The sequence below is a fragment of the Sinocyclocheilus rhinocerous genome, unplaced genomic scaffold (genome assembly GCF_001515625.1).
Source record: "Sinocyclocheilus rhinocerous isolate Xijiao unplaced genomic scaffold, SAMN03320098_v1.1 scaffold4684, whole genome shotgun sequence".
Taxonomy (NCBI): Eukaryota; Metazoa; Chordata; class Actinopteri; order Cypriniformes; family Cyprinidae; genus Sinocyclocheilus; species Sinocyclocheilus rhinocerous.
Genome location: NW_015661982.1, coordinates 154,818 through 173,441, shown reverse-complemented (window position 1 = coordinate 173,441; position 18,624 = coordinate 154,818). Strand labels below are relative to the sequence as shown.

At 38.8% G+C, this 18,624-nt stretch overlaps 1 protein-coding gene across 26 annotated transcripts in view; it reads right to left on the bottom strand.

The window, feature by feature from the left end:
* Nucleotides 1-18,624, bottom strand: part of LOC107726985 (calcium/calmodulin-dependent protein kinase type II subunit gamma) — a 53,901-nt gene that overhangs the window by 17,644 nt on the left and 17,633 nt on the right. For 20 of the 26 annotated variants that reach the window (XM_016536704.1, XM_016536698.1, XM_016536699.1 and 17 more), the window contains exons 3-13: nt 13,706-13,765; nt 9,740-9,794; nt 9,134-9,199; nt 7,432-7,504; nt 5,231-5,333; nt 4,454-4,537; nt 4,156-4,250; nt 2,340-2,462; nt 1,986-2,069; nt 1,530-1,572; nt 1,207-1,269 (exon numbers count right to left, since the gene is read on the bottom strand). In XM_016536704.1, the coding sequence (XP_016392190.1) occupies nt 1,207-1,269; nt 1,530-1,572; nt 1,986-2,069; nt 2,340-2,462; nt 4,156-4,250; nt 4,454-4,537; nt 5,231-5,333; nt 7,432-7,504; nt 9,134-9,199; nt 9,740-9,794; nt 13,706-13,765 (849 nt within the window). The remainder of the gene's footprint in view (nt 1-1,206; nt 1,270-1,529; nt 1,573-1,985; nt 2,070-2,339; nt 2,463-4,155; nt 4,251-4,453; nt 4,538-5,230; nt 5,334-7,431; nt 7,505-9,133; nt 9,200-9,739; nt 9,795-13,705; nt 13,766-18,624) is intronic. The other 6 variants (XM_016536710.1, XM_016536703.1, XM_016536713.1 and 3 more) reach the window with 1 other exon arrangement.

Below are 18,624 nucleotides of genomic sequence, written 5' to 3'. Positions count from 1 at the left end.
ACATACACTGCTGTTCAAAATTATGGGATCTGTAAGTTTAAATAAAATTAAGATTTTTTCCAGCAAGAATGCATTAAATTGATCATTAAAGCCTTTTACATTGCAAAATACTTTTATATTTCACATTGTCAACAGCTGCCTCTGATTATATGTACTTCTGAGGCTTAAATAAACAGCTGCAACTGTTAAGTATCATTGTAAAGCAACAGAAGCACTTGGCAGAGCATTCACAGACATGCCACTTTCATTAAGAGAGGCAAGAAACTAAGAAATAATGGGAATAACCATGCACAAAGACACCCGAACACATGCCGAAAGGTACTTCTGAAGCACGCCACAGTGATCCCCACTGTGAAGACTTCAGTACAGTGGTTCTTCGCAATAAGTCTTCCCTTAAGAGCATGCTAATACATACATGGTGTAGACATTCATAATTAACATCAGGCAAATGCATGTCAGCATCTACCCACAATTTCATACCAGTGCAGTTGGTTGACCAAAAGCCGACCCGACTTTGGACTGAGGTATACAAGGAGAACGAGCCACCTTAAGAAACCATCAACATAAAACAAGGAAACTAAATCTCTAATGCAACTTTTAAATATGACGCCGTTCCTTAAGGTGACTCTGGTCGAAATACCTCCACTGGAGCATCCCTGGACCATCCCCAAAAGTGCAAACCCATAATGCATTATGTTTCCAGAGAGACACCACTTGGAAGACATAATACATTTTTTGTGATACTCTTCTTACCATCCCAACCTGCTGACAACGACACAAAACATCTTCTGACAAGTTCACAGCACATTCAGTGCAGTGCAAAGGTCACCATTGACAGGAAAGGGCTCTTTCATCCTAGACTTTGGTCAAAAGTCATGAAGCACAAAGAGATACGAATGTGTCTCAAGGTTGGGAGTGACTGAATTTCAATTATTCTTGTTTTATATTTGTCAATTCACTTAAATTTCAGAACTCGCAAGATATGCATTCACTCAAGATTTCTACTGAGTCAAATTTGAATTAAAATATTCTAAATTCAGTCAACGAACCCAAACCCTGGAGCATGCGTTACATATTCTCTGCATAGCGAATGGCCTCTCAGAAGAGTTTCAGTGCCCGTGCGTTGGCAAGGGTATAGCAGGCTCCCCTTGGTCACATGCTGAGGCTGAAAGTGGGCAACAGCCCCCTAATGCCCATCTCACATACCTTCTTGTGCCAGTGCAGCTGTGCTGGTTGTGGGGGTGGCGGGGCTGGTGTGCTGCCGACCCACTATTGGACAAAAGAGCATGTCGTTTTGGAGAGGCTGACTCAAGGCAGAAGCTCAGCCTTTCCGGTATCTCAAAAAACTTACCCAATTTGTATCCTAACAAAGCAACCTAAAGCAAAGCCCAAATGCCTCTACGCAGTCAGGAAAGTGGGGCCAGATTACAAAATCAAAGTTTTGAAAGAACCTACACAAACATAACATACTGATCCCTCAATTTATACACAAGTCTCACTTGTATGTCTGAAGCGAATAAGACATTCACCTGAGAAGTTCCTGGACACCAGCATGGTGGTCAAAATAGCCCCCTGCAGGAAACACAAATGTTACTTTAGTATCTTATCTAGAATTGGAATAAAAATTAACACTGGTAAGGACAAAGTCTTCAAACAATCATACATTTGGATAAAGTATTAATAATGGGTAATATGAAACAATAAGTTTGAGTTTGTTAACATTAGTTACTGCATTTGGTGTCAAACTAACAATGAATAACATTTTATTAATTTAGGTTAATGTTTAAGTATGAATTTACAGTTTGCTCACAATACACTGACTAATTTTACACTTGAAATGTAAAAAATCAGTATATGCATAAATAACATTAACCTAGATTTGCAAATGCTGCAAAAGTACTGTCCTTTGTTTACTCATGTTAGCAAATGCATAAACTAATGTCAACATATTGAACCTTATTGTGCTGGAAATGAATGAATCAGACCTTTAGTTTTCTGCGGGCGTTGAACTTGCGCAGACACTCAACAGTTTCTTGACGATGCATCATGGAGGCGACAGTGGAGCGTTGCTAAGTGGGAAAGAGACATCAGTCCTTAGGACAAATCTTTATTCATATACGTTATGACAGATTGCATATAATACAAATTGGATATAAAGTCTCATTTTATGTTTTTCATCAACCAAACAGGCTAGCAGATGTTCACTTCATTGCAGACTGGAGTGAAAGCTGTATGACATTATGCCAGTTGTTGGATGTAATCGTGAAAGCTAAGTGACAACATTATAAATCAGCCTTGAGAGATACAATGAAAAGTGCTGGGGGTTTAGGTCCACTTACGCAGACCCACGGATGTTTGAGCGCTTGGTCAGCCATGATCCTCTTCGCTGGGTTGATAGTCAACATCTGGTTGATGAGGTTTTTGGCCTCTGCGGTAACAGTGTCCCACTCTGGAGAGGGAAACTAAGACATAAAAAGACAAAAGAAAGTGAAGACGACTGAGGTCTACAGTGAAAACCTGTGGTTTGTTTCATTTAAACCTGGAAATTCAAAGAAAGATTTTGAAACAATTAAAACAAAATAATAGTATGATGAAAAGAGAAATATTTTAAATGTATTCATAAACTAATTAAACACACATTTTCTGTATAGCTACCTTAAAATGATATGTATTATGAAAAGCTCTACAGAAATAAACATGAATTTAACATTTCTAGGTCACTAATCATAGATACATTTGTGACCTTGATCATGTGTACAGATGGTCACATGCTCTTCCAGTGAAGCTCAAGACGCTCTTTGGATAAATAATGCTGAAGAACATGATCATCAGGTTTTACACAAACTTGTCGAGTTCATGAAGTTCAACGTTAAAGCAAAAGGTGGACAAACCAGGTTCTAAGACATGAATGTTAAATCAACTTTACGCTGATGCTAATAATAATACAAACTGCAATGAAAACCTGTGTATTACATTAGGAAACAATGAAAAATGGAAGCATTCTCAGTAGTCTCAGGCTTTTGTATGTAACAGAGCGCTCAACTGTAGGCAAACATGCAGATCAATGGCTTCTATGGACTGTAATGGATGTTAATAAGATTAAAGCAGAGCAGTTAAAACGATGGATGGAAAAGTGGTGTTTTCCACCTGGATGGCTGAAAATGCTGAAACCAAAACTGGCCTTCGTAATCACATCTCTCCCACACCGCAGCACTCCATCAAATGGACAATGCCACTGTGCAACAAACACACTATACTCCAATGCACTTAGAGAGCCTATCAATCTGGACTAAAAGGGATGGAGAAAGCGCAAATGAAATCAAATTAGTGTGAATCCATACTCTGATCATGCTAGATTGTTTACAAACAGCAGCTTTGAGCTACAGCTGGTCACTGCGAAAATATGACACTATGCCATCTGCAAGATTGTTGCAACCTCATATAAGCTATATAGAATAGTATTAACAGGAAATATCCCACTCTAAACTGGTTCTCCTTTGGGGTTTGAGGAGGTGATGATGATGAAGACTCCTGAGCTCTAGGGGAGGGGGCTGCCATCATTTATTATTGAGTAACTCGGCTCTCTATCTCAACCAATTAAATATTAACAAAGGCTTCAATCTGGGCTTGCCACTCTGGGTCAATGTGGTGGCACTGAAATCTCTGTATGGGGATGGCCATGAGAGCATCTCTGTCAACATGCTGATGGGCAATAAAAGACAGGTCTAATAAAAGGGCTTTCGCTTTCACTTTTTTTTTCACTTTTTTCAGGGTTGAGCTGAGCGCCGCTTAAAGTGGGTTACAAGCACTTTTTTCAACAAACAGACCTTTTGTTCGACACACCTGTTTTGTATACGCTTGCTTTAATCAGATATGTGAGCAGTGCAAAGTGAAGATGCACAATTTTGCCTGGAGCGAGGAGTAGGTTTTTTGGAAAGTTGAAACACCAGCGCAACTGGGCAACCCAAGGTTCATTTTTACAGGTTTTCATTATTACAGTAACAAAAGATTTTTTATTTCAACCAGTGACTCCAAACTTTTGGAAGGTAGTGTGGATGTGAACAAATGTTCAGGTCTGATTAGATCTAAAACAGAGTCATTAGATAATAAAGCAGTGAGAGCTCATTAAGGCAAACAGTGAGTGTGATTACTCACGTCATAGGCTCCAGCCTTGATCTGTTGATACAGTTTGTGCTGGTCCTCGTCCCAGAAAGGAGGGTAACCCACCAGCAGGATATACAAGATCACACCTGCCCAGGACACACAAATTGGTAACTTCATACTAGTACTGGTCTACTGTTCTTCCAAAGTAACGAGTCTGAATTACAATTTTTTTTTACACTGACTATTTACAAAATTAGACAAATACACAACACTACAAGACACTAGAACAAAGAGAGTCTTGAAATCATTTTAATGTGCACACTCTAAATAAAACAGGTGAAAATCTTACCACAAGCCCAGATATCCACTGGTTTTCCATAGGGGTCCTTTCTCAGGACTTCAGGGGAGAGGTATCCAGGGGTGCCTGCAAAACCTGTAAAGCCATAAAGTGATTACATACATTTAATATCTAAAATCAACAGATTTCAAATGATAAAATCTTCAACACCAACTCTTTACGACAATCAAATTCTGAGCAGTACAAATAAGGAAACAACATTTCAGTTTGCATTAAACAAATTAAAACACAAAAAAAGTTTTGTTTAGGGAAGAAAAAAACTCTTTCTTATAAGGCTGTGCAATGTGAAAAAGCATATAAAAAATCCCATGATATTGGACAAGCCTAATCCAATTTGTCCACTGGCTTTGTCGTCTGTGACCTTTGACCTGGTTCAAGTGAGTAGTCTTGACTCCAAAAGGACAGTAAACATTGAGAGAACTACTCCATATTTCCCAAGAGCACAGAGTAAAAACACAAGCTGGCTACTCTCCAGAGCTCTCCAGTCCCACAAGAGCCACAGATGCCATGGAGAGCAAACAGAGCAATAAGAAAAGTCATTGATGGTTGAAAGTCAGCTTTCAGAATGAGTTTACGTGCACCAGTGCCATCTAAATGAGCGGATGCATTTTCAGGGCATTGAATATTTGTTTGAAAAACCAGAGAAATTTATTTAGTCTGTTGAATTTAATTCAATCTTGCATCAGGATGAACTAGATTGGGTTCAAGCCAAATCCCTTTAAGAGATGAGGCTACCAATGAGTTGAAGGAAAAACAGGGGAGTCTTACCGAACCAGGCCTGCTGATCTCCCTGCACCTCGATGGCAAGGCCAAAATCAGCCAACTTCACTGCCGCCCCCTTCATCTTACTGGCCAACAGCAGGTTCTCTGGCTACAGGAGGACACATGACAGAGAAAAGGGTAGGAGAGAAGAAAGTAGGAATAGTGAGAAATAAATAAAATGAGGGAGGAGATATTGTGATTTTAACATTAAAACAAAGCTGCAGTGTGCTATGCAGAGTGTTTGTCGCATGTTAAGGCAAAATTTCACAGGGCAAAAAAGGTCTATTGACTATTGTCAATAGTGTAGTGATGTATGAAACGGCTCATACAGAAGCAGCTTTCTGCTGGTCAACGCAGAGTCACATGACAAATTGGAACTTGTTCCAAAATCTAATTGTAAGAAATTTTTCACCCTCACTCAAAATTCCTAATCACACAGGTTCCCACTGAAGTGACTGGATTAAAATTAAAACAACTTGTTTTGAATGCTATTTATATACTAATATACTGTAGAATTCAATAACATTTTGGATTAGCTTTTATTTTTATATTTTCACTTACATTTTTTTTTCCACAGACAACTGTTAATGTGACCACAGCTTCATTATTTTATACTATTTCACCTAAATTTAGTAAAAACTAACAGAGCTAAAGTTTATTTAGGCATCACTTAATTATAAATTAAATTAAGTGTTTTTCAAGATTAACTTTAAATAAGCATTAGATGATAGAAAAAGGTTATACAAATATAAAAATATATCCAGTAGCACGAGCCAAAAGAATCATGAAGTGCAATCCACAGGCATTCAATCCCATACGGCTGCTCATTTAGTCCGTGCATGATTATGCTAAAGGTGACGATCAAGCCTACTGACGCCAAGTTCAATCAGCTGTGATCTGCATAAAAGGACGTAAACGTATCCAGCATGTTCTATGAGGAGAGTCTTTCATCATCACATTGCAAGAATACTGAGATCCGGACTTGAACTACAGTGTGCATCAAGTGAGAGAGACAGAAATGTGCGCATGCTTGTAACGTGTGTGAGAGAAAAAGAGAGAGATTGCATATGGTGTCTATATCTTACTGGTGTGTGTGTGTGTAAAGCGGATGGACAGCTGTGACAGCACGCCCATTGCTCTGAGCTGCATAATTCATGAAGAGACAGAGAGGAGGGCTTGTCATCTCATGCTACGAGAGCAAGGGTGAGCTGCTCTCTCGCCCCGATGTCCTGCACACCCCACTGCCTCTGAATGCTGCAGGCACAGCCCTGACCCGGACACTGCACAGTCATCCTGCAACAGCTGCCCCAACACGTTTATAGTGGGACGGACACAACAGACTTTCTGTGACGTCATATCATGACTTATTTTCATGACTCTTTCTCTGTCTAGCTCCTGCTCGACTATTCTTCCGACTGTCGTAAAATGTCCTTTTCCCCCTTGTCTGTCTGTTTTCAACAGTTCCATCTCTTTCCCTCTGATGAATTAGAGGAGGTAAAATGACTGCCCACCAGACATGCTCACCATCATGCCATGACTCTACAGCCACCATGACATCACACAGGTTTCCATAGCAACCGGTCTGCCTTTACTTTTAAAGAGGTGAACTAATATGGAAAGCAATGGTTCAGGGTTCGACACATTTTTGTGCACCACATGCCACTGATCTATTATGCATTTCATCAGTTATTATTGTAAGAAAAAAACACTTGCACACAAACACACACAATTTCACCTTTTAAACAGACTCTGTATCTCCACATCTTCCTAATAGATGTAGATATAGTAAAGGAAATCATTGTAAAGTCTGACAAGCATAAAGGAAACATTTAAATTTCAATTTCAACAAGTTAAATTTAAATAATTTAATTTCAAACCAATATGAGGTTCAGATTGAATGATGGCATTTAAAAAAAACAAAGCTCTCCATCATCCATTAAATGCTCCTTTGTTTGCTTTCTGCATTGAGCTTGTTATCAAATGACCCCTCAGGATTGGCCACAGCCAACCGGCCGCACTCTGACATCAAGAGAAAGAAATAACACAATCAAACGGCATACATGTTCTCCGGTGTCCACACAGCGTTTAATGTTGCAAGCACAAGTCTGAGTGTGTGCAAATGACGCCACAGAGTTGCCAAGAGGAGGAGGGTTTGGATGACGCAAGCTCCCGTATTGGCACATTGCCACAGTGACGGCATGACTCACCTTGAGGTCCCTGTGCACAATGTCATGCTGGTGGATGTGGCTGACGCTTTCCAGGATCTGATTGATGCAATGACTGAGAAACCGAGACAGGGAGAAACAGAAAGCAGGGAGGAGGAAAAGGGGGTTGGATTAGGGAGAGAAACCCAGGCATTAGTACAAGGATCTAACTCCAGATAGAAGACTGGGTGCAAGAAATCCAGCTGCAGAATCTGGCCTGTGCAGATAGACTGAGCTTTGCACAAACAGATAAATACTCTGGTTTGTTTTGTGGTTCTCAAAGCTGCCAGAGAAGCTTTCCAGGATGGGAATGAAAATACATTTACCATGTCATCCAAATGCCAAAACAAATTTCCTGAAGCTGAATGTGTGTGTGTGTTCACTTAAAATAGAAACAGTTACTTTTAAAATTGAAATAATATGACTGTTTTACTGTATTTGTGATCAAATAAATGCAGCCTTGGTGAGAACAAAAGAGAAAAATCTTACTAATCGTATACTTTTGAACAATAGTGTATATATATATCCCAGCAATACTACACAGACGTGCATTTGTTGCTCTGACAGACTTGCACTGTAGAGGTCTTTCCGTAGACAGTGAGAGGACAGAAATAACAAGCACCGGTGGAGCAGGAATGCTTATAAATGCAGCGAGTGGAGCAGCTCATTACGGAGCTCTGAAACCTGTTCAAAAGGTCGTGACCTGAGGACAGAGGTCGAGTTGGGAGGGGATGACATCTCTCTGAAGGTTTCTTTTGTTTGTTTGGTAGAATACTTGAAAAATAACACATTTCTGAATGATTCGGTTTTTGTAAAGAGAGAGCAAAAAAGAGAGAGCTTGCAGAAAGACAAGCAACGGCGGTCGAGTAAAGAAAGCGCCACATTAGATATTCCCTAAAGCTCTCTTGAGGAAGGATGGCGAGGAAGGCATTTCTTGTGTCCAAATTTGGCAAAATCTGTGGACTGCATTCCATTCCATCCCATTACGGAGGCACTTTCCAGTAAAAACTCTCTCTGTTCTCCCTTGATGCAAACTCTCAGAAGCAGCCTTCATGTTGTAAGTCTGGAGAGTGGCTTCCAAAAGTAATTGCAAAGTGACACTAATTTTGTTGTTCCGGCTTAGTGCTGAATATGAAGTGGAAATGGACTGAAGTGCAGACAGTCAGCTTTAATTTAAGGGGATGCCTATCCCGGCAGCAGGTTAAAAATAACACCACATTGCAGGCCAGCTACCATTCCTGTTAAAGCACTGAGAGTATTTACATAGCTTGACATTATTTGAAATAAAAATAACATGTTTAATAATTAGTTGCGTAACCCTGGCATTTAATGATTGTCTCGCTGTCTGAGAGCAAAGGGCAGCGCTAGACACAGAATAATTTTTCTTTTTGAGGTCTTACAAAAGCGGTACAGTGATGGCTGCAGAAAGTATTATCATCAAGAAACATTTCTTATTATTATCAATGTTGAAAACAGTTGTGCTGCTTAATACAGTAGTTTTGTGGAAATTGTGATACATTTTTTGTGTTCTTTGAAACACACAAATGTCTTTACTGTCACTTTTGATCAATTTAATGCATCCTTGCTCAATAAAAGCATAAATCTCTTTCTGACTCAGTGACCCCAAACTGACCCACAGTAGTGTATATTATGTATAAGTGACAACTAAACACTGATATGATTTTAGGTGAATTTTTAAACTTACCTTGCATCTGCTTCACTGTAATATTCTCTTGCGACGATGTCTTCAAACAATTCTCCACCAGTCACGCTACAAGAAGAAATACAGGCTTTATCAACAGCTCAAGTATGGAGAACCCACAGCGGTTCCATTCAGCTATAAACTATAAAGTGCACGAGGCCTGGAGAGGAGTATGTGGCTAATAAAGAGTTTTATCACCACGGGCCAGCACTTGAGTGTTGGGTGAGTCCTATAGACAGGGCCATACAGTCACAATCTACACACATACACTTACATGTATGTCTTGCTCTCACACACACTGCAGTTACGCAGAGGAGTCTACACCTCAACAACACTGATAATCGTTTAACATGATGTCAACATAACTTAAGCAAAGGAGTTCAGAAATAAAGAAAAGTATTCTAGGCTTTTTATGGTACAGAGAAATGGGCCTACTGGCTAGAGAATAAAGTTAAATTGTCATACTTCAATTATATTTTCCTGTAATTAACACAGTTAATTACTGCCAAACAAGGCTGAAAGGAAGTGGAAAGTGTGAGTACACAGGCGTCAATCCTGTTTTACACAGAAGTAAGATGGAAGATCACAGTGTCTGACTCAGATACTTACAGGTCAAAGACCAGGTAATGAAAGCCTTCTTCTGAGATACTGTCATGGAGACGCACTGTTGAGGGAAAACAGAAAGAGAGAATGAGGTAAGACAGAGAAACAACATAAGCAGGATGAACAGAAGGAGCTTTTATCCTTTTCTTGACCTGCCCATGAAGTAATCCTCATTAGCTTCTATTTCAAATCCCAACCTTGCTGCCTAATGCCTTCTAAGGCAGCATCCTAGCTGAAATGAACCTCATAACTGACCCATTTGAAACGTTCATAAAGAGCAATTCCAAATGCCACACAAATAAAACTCAGCACAGGACAGTGGTCCTTCTTGACTCGAAAGCCCCCCATTGTCTCCTTAATATTCAACATAATATTCAAAGCCCCCCATTCACATAGGGCAGGATACTTTTAGTATTTCTGCTGTAATTATGACAACGCTGCTTGTTTTTATATACAGAAACTGGGAGTATGTATATACTGAATGAATTAACAACAGTTCATGATGTAGCTTCAGACGTTTAAAGAAATTAATTTTTTTAAAGAAAACGGTAGTTATTGAGGCATAAAAAAAGAAAAATTTCAGATTTTAATTTTAGATTAAATGTCTTGTTTTTACCCTTTTAATTTAGAATTAAATTATTTCAATATATTAATAATAATTCATTGTTTTAAATACATTTAAGTTGTCCTGTGGCCCCGTTGAAATTTTGCTGAGGCTCTCTAGTGGACCCCAGCCCCTGGTTTAAGAAACATGTAATGGAAACAAATAATAGGCAAAAGCATTTCACATTTTGTTCCTATTTACATTATTAACAATTTTTTATTTCCTTTTTAATCATTTTTAAATATTTTTACTTTTTAATTAACATTTTTTTCCTTATCCCCCCCCAAATTAAATAGCGTTTTTAATTACACTGAACTATTTTAATACTGAATGAAGTTAATAATCATTTTTTTATGCAATTGTTTTCTCTGTGAAGGATACATGCAACAAATCATATTAGATGGCAATATTAAGGCAATATTTTTATCTTTGGAAAAACAACTTGATCAATTTTGCACAATAAGGCCGAGCTGTGAAAATAAATAAATTTGAACTTCATGCCCACTTTAAATTAAAAAAAGAACCACAGCTGACATCATTCGTCCCAGAGAAGGAACTTCGGTCTTTGCATTACCGAGGGAGCGATGGCATTGCAAGTAAGGCAAGGAACATTTGTTATCCTGATTGAAGGTAATGAATTTGTCATTGGTAGTTACAGATTTGAAACAGTGCACCTGCCAGATCTCACACACGCAGCCATTAAGAGACCGCCGGCTCGCTCTCATTGTGTGTGGGTCCGTGTAAATGACAGCGTGCATTAATCTCAGCCATGTGAGGGAGGTGGCTGTGCTAGAGGAGGGCAGAGAGGGCAAAGCAGAATTATATTATCTCCACATACACCCAGGATCACCCGTGGCGCTGACACAAACACACGCGTTCTGACAGGAGGACTGTGTTTTAACACAATTCAGACTGAAGGTGCTGTGAACAGTGTTTGAATGGAGAGTGATTTTAACAGGTTGGCCTGAGAGAGGTGTGGATAGAGTCAATTTGTGTTGTACTCTGATGACGATGATACTCTCTGAACTTATTGCCCTAATGTTTTTGACTTGAACTAGTGCTATACTTTACGGGTCTAGCACTAAAATGGGAAAAAGAAATAATACTAACCGCGTCGCAAGAATATGTGTGTTTTGCAGTAGTGTAGCTGTGAATGTCTATAAAAAATATGCATATATAAAATAAATAACAAATGTAAAATATATACACAATACCGTTCAAAAGTTTTTTTTAAAAAAGAAATTAATACTTTTGTTCAGCAAGTGTTAATTAAACTGATCAAAAGTGAGAGTAAAATCACTTAATGTTAATGTATATTGTATAAAGATTTCTATTTCAAACGAATACTGTTAAAAAAAATTTTTTTATTGTATTGTTTAATCAAATAAATGCAGCCTTTGTGAACAGTGGAGCATTTTATATTCTTTTTTTCCCCAAACATTTACTTGTATTTTTCATACTGCTTTTACAGATCTGAAAACCTACTTTATTTTGCATCATTGTTCACTTATCTTTATCTGTATTGTTACAAACCTACACAGAACTAACCATAAGGAAAGAAGACTCTGACTGACCAATATAAAGTCTCCGTTTATTAGTAGGTTTTCATGTTCCCTGGTTAGCAGTGATATCAAACAGCTCAACATCTTTTTCGAATGCCAGTACCGGACACATAAATCAAAATCTATTTTATTGGTAGGTGAAGTTTTTTTTGCTTAGCGGAAAAAGAAACTCTGCCAAAAAAAACCACCAGTGTTGGGTGTGGGTTTTCACACTCTACTGAAGAGCTCCACAGGGATGCATTGTTCCTTTTTAACATATTGTCACACCAAAAATGTATGCCTGAAGACATAGCTCTGGGTGAGATAGCATGAAGAATGTATGTGGATGCATGTGGGTTATGTGTTTCTGTGGGCCGACGGCAGTCATGGGTTCATATCTGCTGGTTTTTTGAAAGAGGGTTTGTTGACAACAAACCCCACTATTGATAACCTGTACAAAGGCTGTAAGTTACCCTGTACGTGTTGTGTAAATGTATGTCCAAGACAAAAGGAGAGGAAAAGAACAAGTGTGTTAGCGATGTGCTCCTTAAGAATGCTCTCTCTCCCATACACACACTTGATTGCTCTTTTTGTTAGGAGTTTATTGGCAGTCCATGCAGAAAACATGACAACCTGAGAGAGAGAGAGAGAGAGAGAGAGAGAGAGAGAGAGAGAGAAAGAGGAAGAAAGGTCCGTTCAAGATGGCTACACAATAAAAAGGTACAAAAGACAGATTTAGGCCGCTGGGAATGGAAGGGAGGGAATACATGAGAAAGAAAAAAGTGAGGGAGGAGAGACAAGAGAGTATGAGGGTGGGAAAGGACAAACACTCCCTAGAAAGAAGAAAAACAAGGCTACAAAAAAGGAGACGTCAAGCAGAATGTCTGAGCTTCTGTTTGCATTACAAGAAACAGATGATTTATGCTGCCAAGAATGAAAAAAACTATACTTGACTTACAGCTGTATTTATTCATGTTGTTTTAGATGTGTTTGTTGGAGGTTAGATGTCACTGATACCAAACACCACAGGTGATTGTGTGTCACATGAACGATTGTGGCTACTAGAGTGTGATTACTAATGAACAATAACTTACATTTTAGATTGTTACTCACATAAAGCTATAGTATGAAGACTTGGAATGTCCAAAGTCATATGTTGTATCTCTGCCTTTTTTGGAGCCTACAGTAAATTGAACATTGTGTCTGACACCTCATTTTGTGAGGGAAAGTAAATGCTGACAAATTGCCACTTCTGGGTGAATTATCCCTGTTAAATTAGCTTGTGGTATGTGTCATGTAAACACAGTTAAAGGAGATTTTCTTGAACTGTACCAATCATTTGTTTTAATCCTGTTGTTTTCCTTCAAGTCTTCAAAATCCCCAAATGCTTCATAATGTTTACTTCACAAATACTTACTTTTTTTTGCACCTGGTGATTATTTAATTACCCTCAGTGCCCAATGTCACCATCCTGAAACATCTTAGCCACTTACATTTTACTGTTTTCCACAGCACCGTGTTGTTCTCACACACAGAAGGGAGCCTGAAGGGATGATGCCTGTGCTATTTCCATGATTTTGCATGAGGTGGAGATTTTGTCTGTGTGATCTGTCTTGTCAGCCATATCCTTTCTCATGCCATACAAATAATCTTGGGTTGACTGTGACTAGCATGTTTGTACAGTATGTCTCACTGTGTACAGACACACACACACACACACACTATTGTTCTTAATTATTGAAGGGAGAACAGGCATGTTGCATGCCGGACTCGAATCTGCACTCCCTGCATGGGTATATTGAGCACAAGCAAGTTGTTGAGACTCACCTATGTTGGGATGTTTAAGCAGACGGCAGATCCTGGCCTCTCTTTCTAGCTTCTGATGATCTGAGGATCAAACACAGAAAGAACAGTTCAGCACATTTAACCCCTGCACCTCCAAAAGTGTCAAAACACAAACATTTTCAGTGAAGAACTGCATACATTAACGCTCAAAAGTTTGGGGCCTGTAAGATTTTTTTGTTTTGTTTTTGAAAGAAGTTTGTTTGATCAAAAATACAGTAAAAAAATAATAATTTGAAATACTATTACAATTTAAAAGAAGTGTTCTTATTTGAATATAATTTAAAACATATTTTTTTCTTATTAAGACGCTGAATTTTCAGCAGCCATTACTCCAGTCTTCAGTGCCACATTCTAATATGCTGATTTGCTGCTCAAGAAACATTTCTTATTACTATCAATGTTAAATAAAAACACTTAATATTTTTGTGGAAACCATGATCCTTTTTTCAGGACTCAAAAGTAGAGCAGTAGTTTGAAACATAAATCTTTTGTAACATTATAAATGTTTTTACTGTCACTTTTCGGTCAATTTCTTACAAAAACAAACAAACAAACAAAACAATAATAATCTTTCTGACCCCCAAATTTCTGAACAATAGTGTAAATTTTGTCACACAAAGCTATTGTTCAGAATTGAGTGCACAACTCATATAAATTTAACTTTCATGATGTGTTTAATGCTTTTTGCTCATTTTGAAGCTTGACAGGCTCTTTTCACTTTCATTACATGGAAAAGAGCGATGTGATCAAATAACCCTGAGACGGATATGAATCCCAGGTGTAAACAGGACCTGTAATTTGGCCAATGCAACCGTTCAGTGACATATAATCGATATCAAGTCTACTGCCCTATACTTAGCACAGTAATGACAGCAGTTAATGACTGTGCGTACATGTAATGGGTATGAAGTAAAGATGTCCACTTTATAAAGGAAGCGGCTGAGATTAATATAACTGCCCATCCTGGAATAATGAGCATCGATCTCTAAAAGGATACAAGGTCATAGCCTCTTTGGGAAACCTTTAGAGAGCTTTATGAGAGGGAAGTTAAACGGACACACACAAACTGCTTCAGCAGCGTAAATACATAATATAAATATATAGTTATTCTCGGCCCATAAATAATAATGTTACACACAACCATTTAGGATAGAGAAAGGGCAGGGCTTTTAATGCAGGCCTGCTGCAGGGCTGTTGGTTTCTGGTGCCATGTATACTTAATCAAGAGTGATTGACGAAAAAAAAAAAAAGTCAAGCATCTTAACTAGAGTTGTCTACATGACGCCAGACAACACCCTAGTTAAAAAGAATGCACACGTGGACTCAAACACACAGTCATCTGCAGCAGCAGGTATCTGGATCTGCTAGTAGGAATTCAAATCATGAACTCAATGCAGGCACTCCTGCTGGGTCAGATCAGTCTCACATAAACACACACTGCTCTTTACACATAACATATCCTCGGTCCAAGATCACACTGTGCCAAGTGTGTGCTACTCATCTGAAATTAGCCAGACCTCACACTAAAGAAAATTTGACAAAATATAATAAAAGATGCAGAAAGTATGAATGTCCGAGGGCATTATGTATGTGTGTTGTTATGTTCCTTTCACAGGCCTTCATAAGGTCAAGCCACAACCTCTATGGGACGAGTTTGTGAATGCATGTGGATCTTCTACCCAGAAAGCATTCAATCCTTCTGACAGCCCCAAAGCATAATTCTCAGAAATGACATCAGCCTCAATCTTGAAGTATCAAACATTCATCTAAAAAAACCATCACCACTACACTATACAAGCAGTCACACAGCCTTAGCATTCACGGTATGAACACACACACACACACACACACACACACAGGTTTCAGACTTTAAGTGATGTTTTCATGATATACAAATGGATTTGGGTGTAGGATCACGGGTGGCTTAAAGCTTTTCTGAGAAGTGTGATCAAATAAACATCCCTCTGAAAGAGTGAACGGTGACTGCTGTGAGTGATGTGCGTGTGCGTACGGTTTACGGCAGCAGATGTTTTTATTACCTAACAGAATGAATGCAGGACATTTAATATTCAGCCCTGCCACGGCTCCCTACAGAGCAGTTAATCTGAGCGTGAGAGACGGCCGTACAATGACTGCTGGCATGCAATGACTGCTGAGAAAACAAACACACACATAAACGAAACACTTCCCGAGTATGTGTTATAAAACTTCTTGTTTTTATCATTTGCTGTACATTCCGCATACAATTCATCCACTGCATTATAAATCAAGTTTGAAGCGGAATAAACACAAATCCACTGATAGCTGGGATCTGATGCAAACGATAAAGGCTTCTAGAAAGAGAAATGGCTTTGAGTGGCATGCTCCTCCTTTTGTGCGCTCTCTCGTTTTCTTTCTTTTTATCCCATTACTGAAGAGATAAATAAATGATGTGTTGTTCAGTGACCATCTCTAAAATCCAATTGGGCTAAGTGCTGCTTTCTCACTGTGCGGAGAGAGAAAGAGAAAGATTCAGAAAGCAGGAGCGATAAACTGACTGATATAAGCGGTAAATGAAACATTAACAGGTGTATAAGTGTCCTGAGATTGGATCAGCATAAAACTTTTATATCATAATGAGCATTGACAGGATATGATGAACTGATTATAGACCGGCAGCAACTGTATTTAAAACACACACACACACAAACAGATGGCAGGAACTTTCCATACATTACAAAAAAAGTATACATTTTCTTTTTCTAAGACGGTCAATGGAGATGACTAAATACAATTTAAAACTATTATTTGTGTAATTCTGCAATAAACATTAAATATAAAAGTGCCCATTACTTAGATTGCTTAATAATGATACACTGCTGTTTAAAAGTGCGGGCTTGGTCAGATTTGATGTTTTTTTTGTTTTTTTGTTAAAGGGGTCATATGATGCTGCTAAAAAGAACATTATTTTGTGTATTTGGTGTAATGAAATGTGTTTATGCGGTTTAAAGTTAAAAAAACGCATTATTTTCCACATACTGTACATTATTGTTTCTCCTCTATGCCCCGCCTTTTTGAAACGCGTTATATATATATATATATAAATATATATATAAATAGAAAACATTTTAAATTGTCATAATATTTCACAATATTAGCCTACATTTTTCTGTATTTAGTGTATATTTCATATAATATTTTAACAAATTGCTTTAGTACAATAACAACACAACAGCTGATTTAATTTTGGAAACCTTTATCCTTTTTGCTCGTTCTTCTCTCTAATAATCATTTCAGCGCTCCTCTCCTCAGCACCCCAGAGACGTGCCCTTGTTGTGGCCTTTGTACTCGTTCTGTCTGCTTGCTTTATTTTTTCATCCTCTCTTGGCTCATCAGCGCTGACCTTAGTGTCCTCATTGTTTACAAATTATGGGCTAATGCCGGTCGAAGTCAATTCACTGTCAACTCGCTCTCCGTCCCTCCCTTTTGCCTTTTCTGTTCGTCAGTTTTTTTTATGTGACGACAGACACAGCATGGTCGAGTGTCATCATCAACTTGACTCATTTGTCACAACCATGGCCATCTCTTTGACATGCTGCCCCGATCTGTCCAGTCCTGCCCCCTTTCTGATGTTCTTGTTTACAATTCTTTCTTTTGCTGTCTTGCAAGAACTGACATTTCCTTCATGAAATGCAAATTCTATTTAGCAGTTTCTATTCCATTCTATTCCTAATGTTCCTACTGTGGTGACTCATAAGTGCAGATATCTAGGTCTCTGGTGGTGATTTAGCAGACTGTTTGTTTTTTTTTCCGAAGGGACGCACTGTTATTACAGTGAGAATAGGGGCTTTCGCACCACGTAGAGAACCAATTTCTCCCTCGGGACGTTTTCCTGGTTGCATTCGCACCGGCAGCAGGAACTCTGATGCGGCCAACAGCGATGACTTTTTATAATGGAGATGGAGATGTAAACGCACAATTTACACGATTGCTAGAGCAAAAAGTTGGGCAAGGAGACTTGTTTTTTAATGACAACTTGCAGTGTTACATATCGTCGAAGCTGAGAAAAGAACACAACACTGCAGACAACAGGTAAATGCCGTTATCGCTGTTTTCCATGTTCATGGAGTAAATATGTTTACATGGCTTTTTAAAAATGCTGGGTGGCCGGTGTTTCGAGTGTGTTTGGCCAATCAGCGTACACTTACGTCACTGATAGTTCCTATAGAACTGTTTTAGACCCTACTCTGAAGTAGGAGCTAATTTAGTTCCTCCAAAAAGTGTTCCTAGAACTAAAACTGTTCCTAGCTCCTGCGGTGCGAACACGCCAAAAAGTGGGTAGTTCCACAATTAGTTCAGGTACTATGAAAAGGTTCCCATGGTGAGAAAGGCCCTAATGTCTCTGGAACAATCTGGAGTTAAGTGTCTTACTTAAAGGTATGATAACTCATGGTAACAGGTAGAGGTCGACCGATAGTGGATTTTACCGATACCGATAGCTAGGTTGGACCACACTGGCCGATACCGATTAATCAACCGATAGTTTTTAAAATGGTAAACGAAAACTAAAACAGAACTTTACTATTCTCATTGCGATCTCACATTTATAATCAACGAAGCTCTCTACACTGCGCAATGAATCTCTTATTTACACCGTCTACACTTTGCTTATGAAAGGATTCATGAGATATGTCTGTGATACATTACTCAACGCTGCAAAAACACGTAAGCTCCCCTCAGCGATCACAATCACAAGTATGATGATGATCTGATCAGTCGCACTGGTGCTCCTAAATATGTTTTCATAGTCACACGCAGTAGTTTTCAGTCGCAAATGCGTTCTCGGAGAAGTCACACACCAGACGCGTCACTTTCAATTCCAGCAGCGGCCTAAAACTGTTTATTTAATCACCAAACGGACA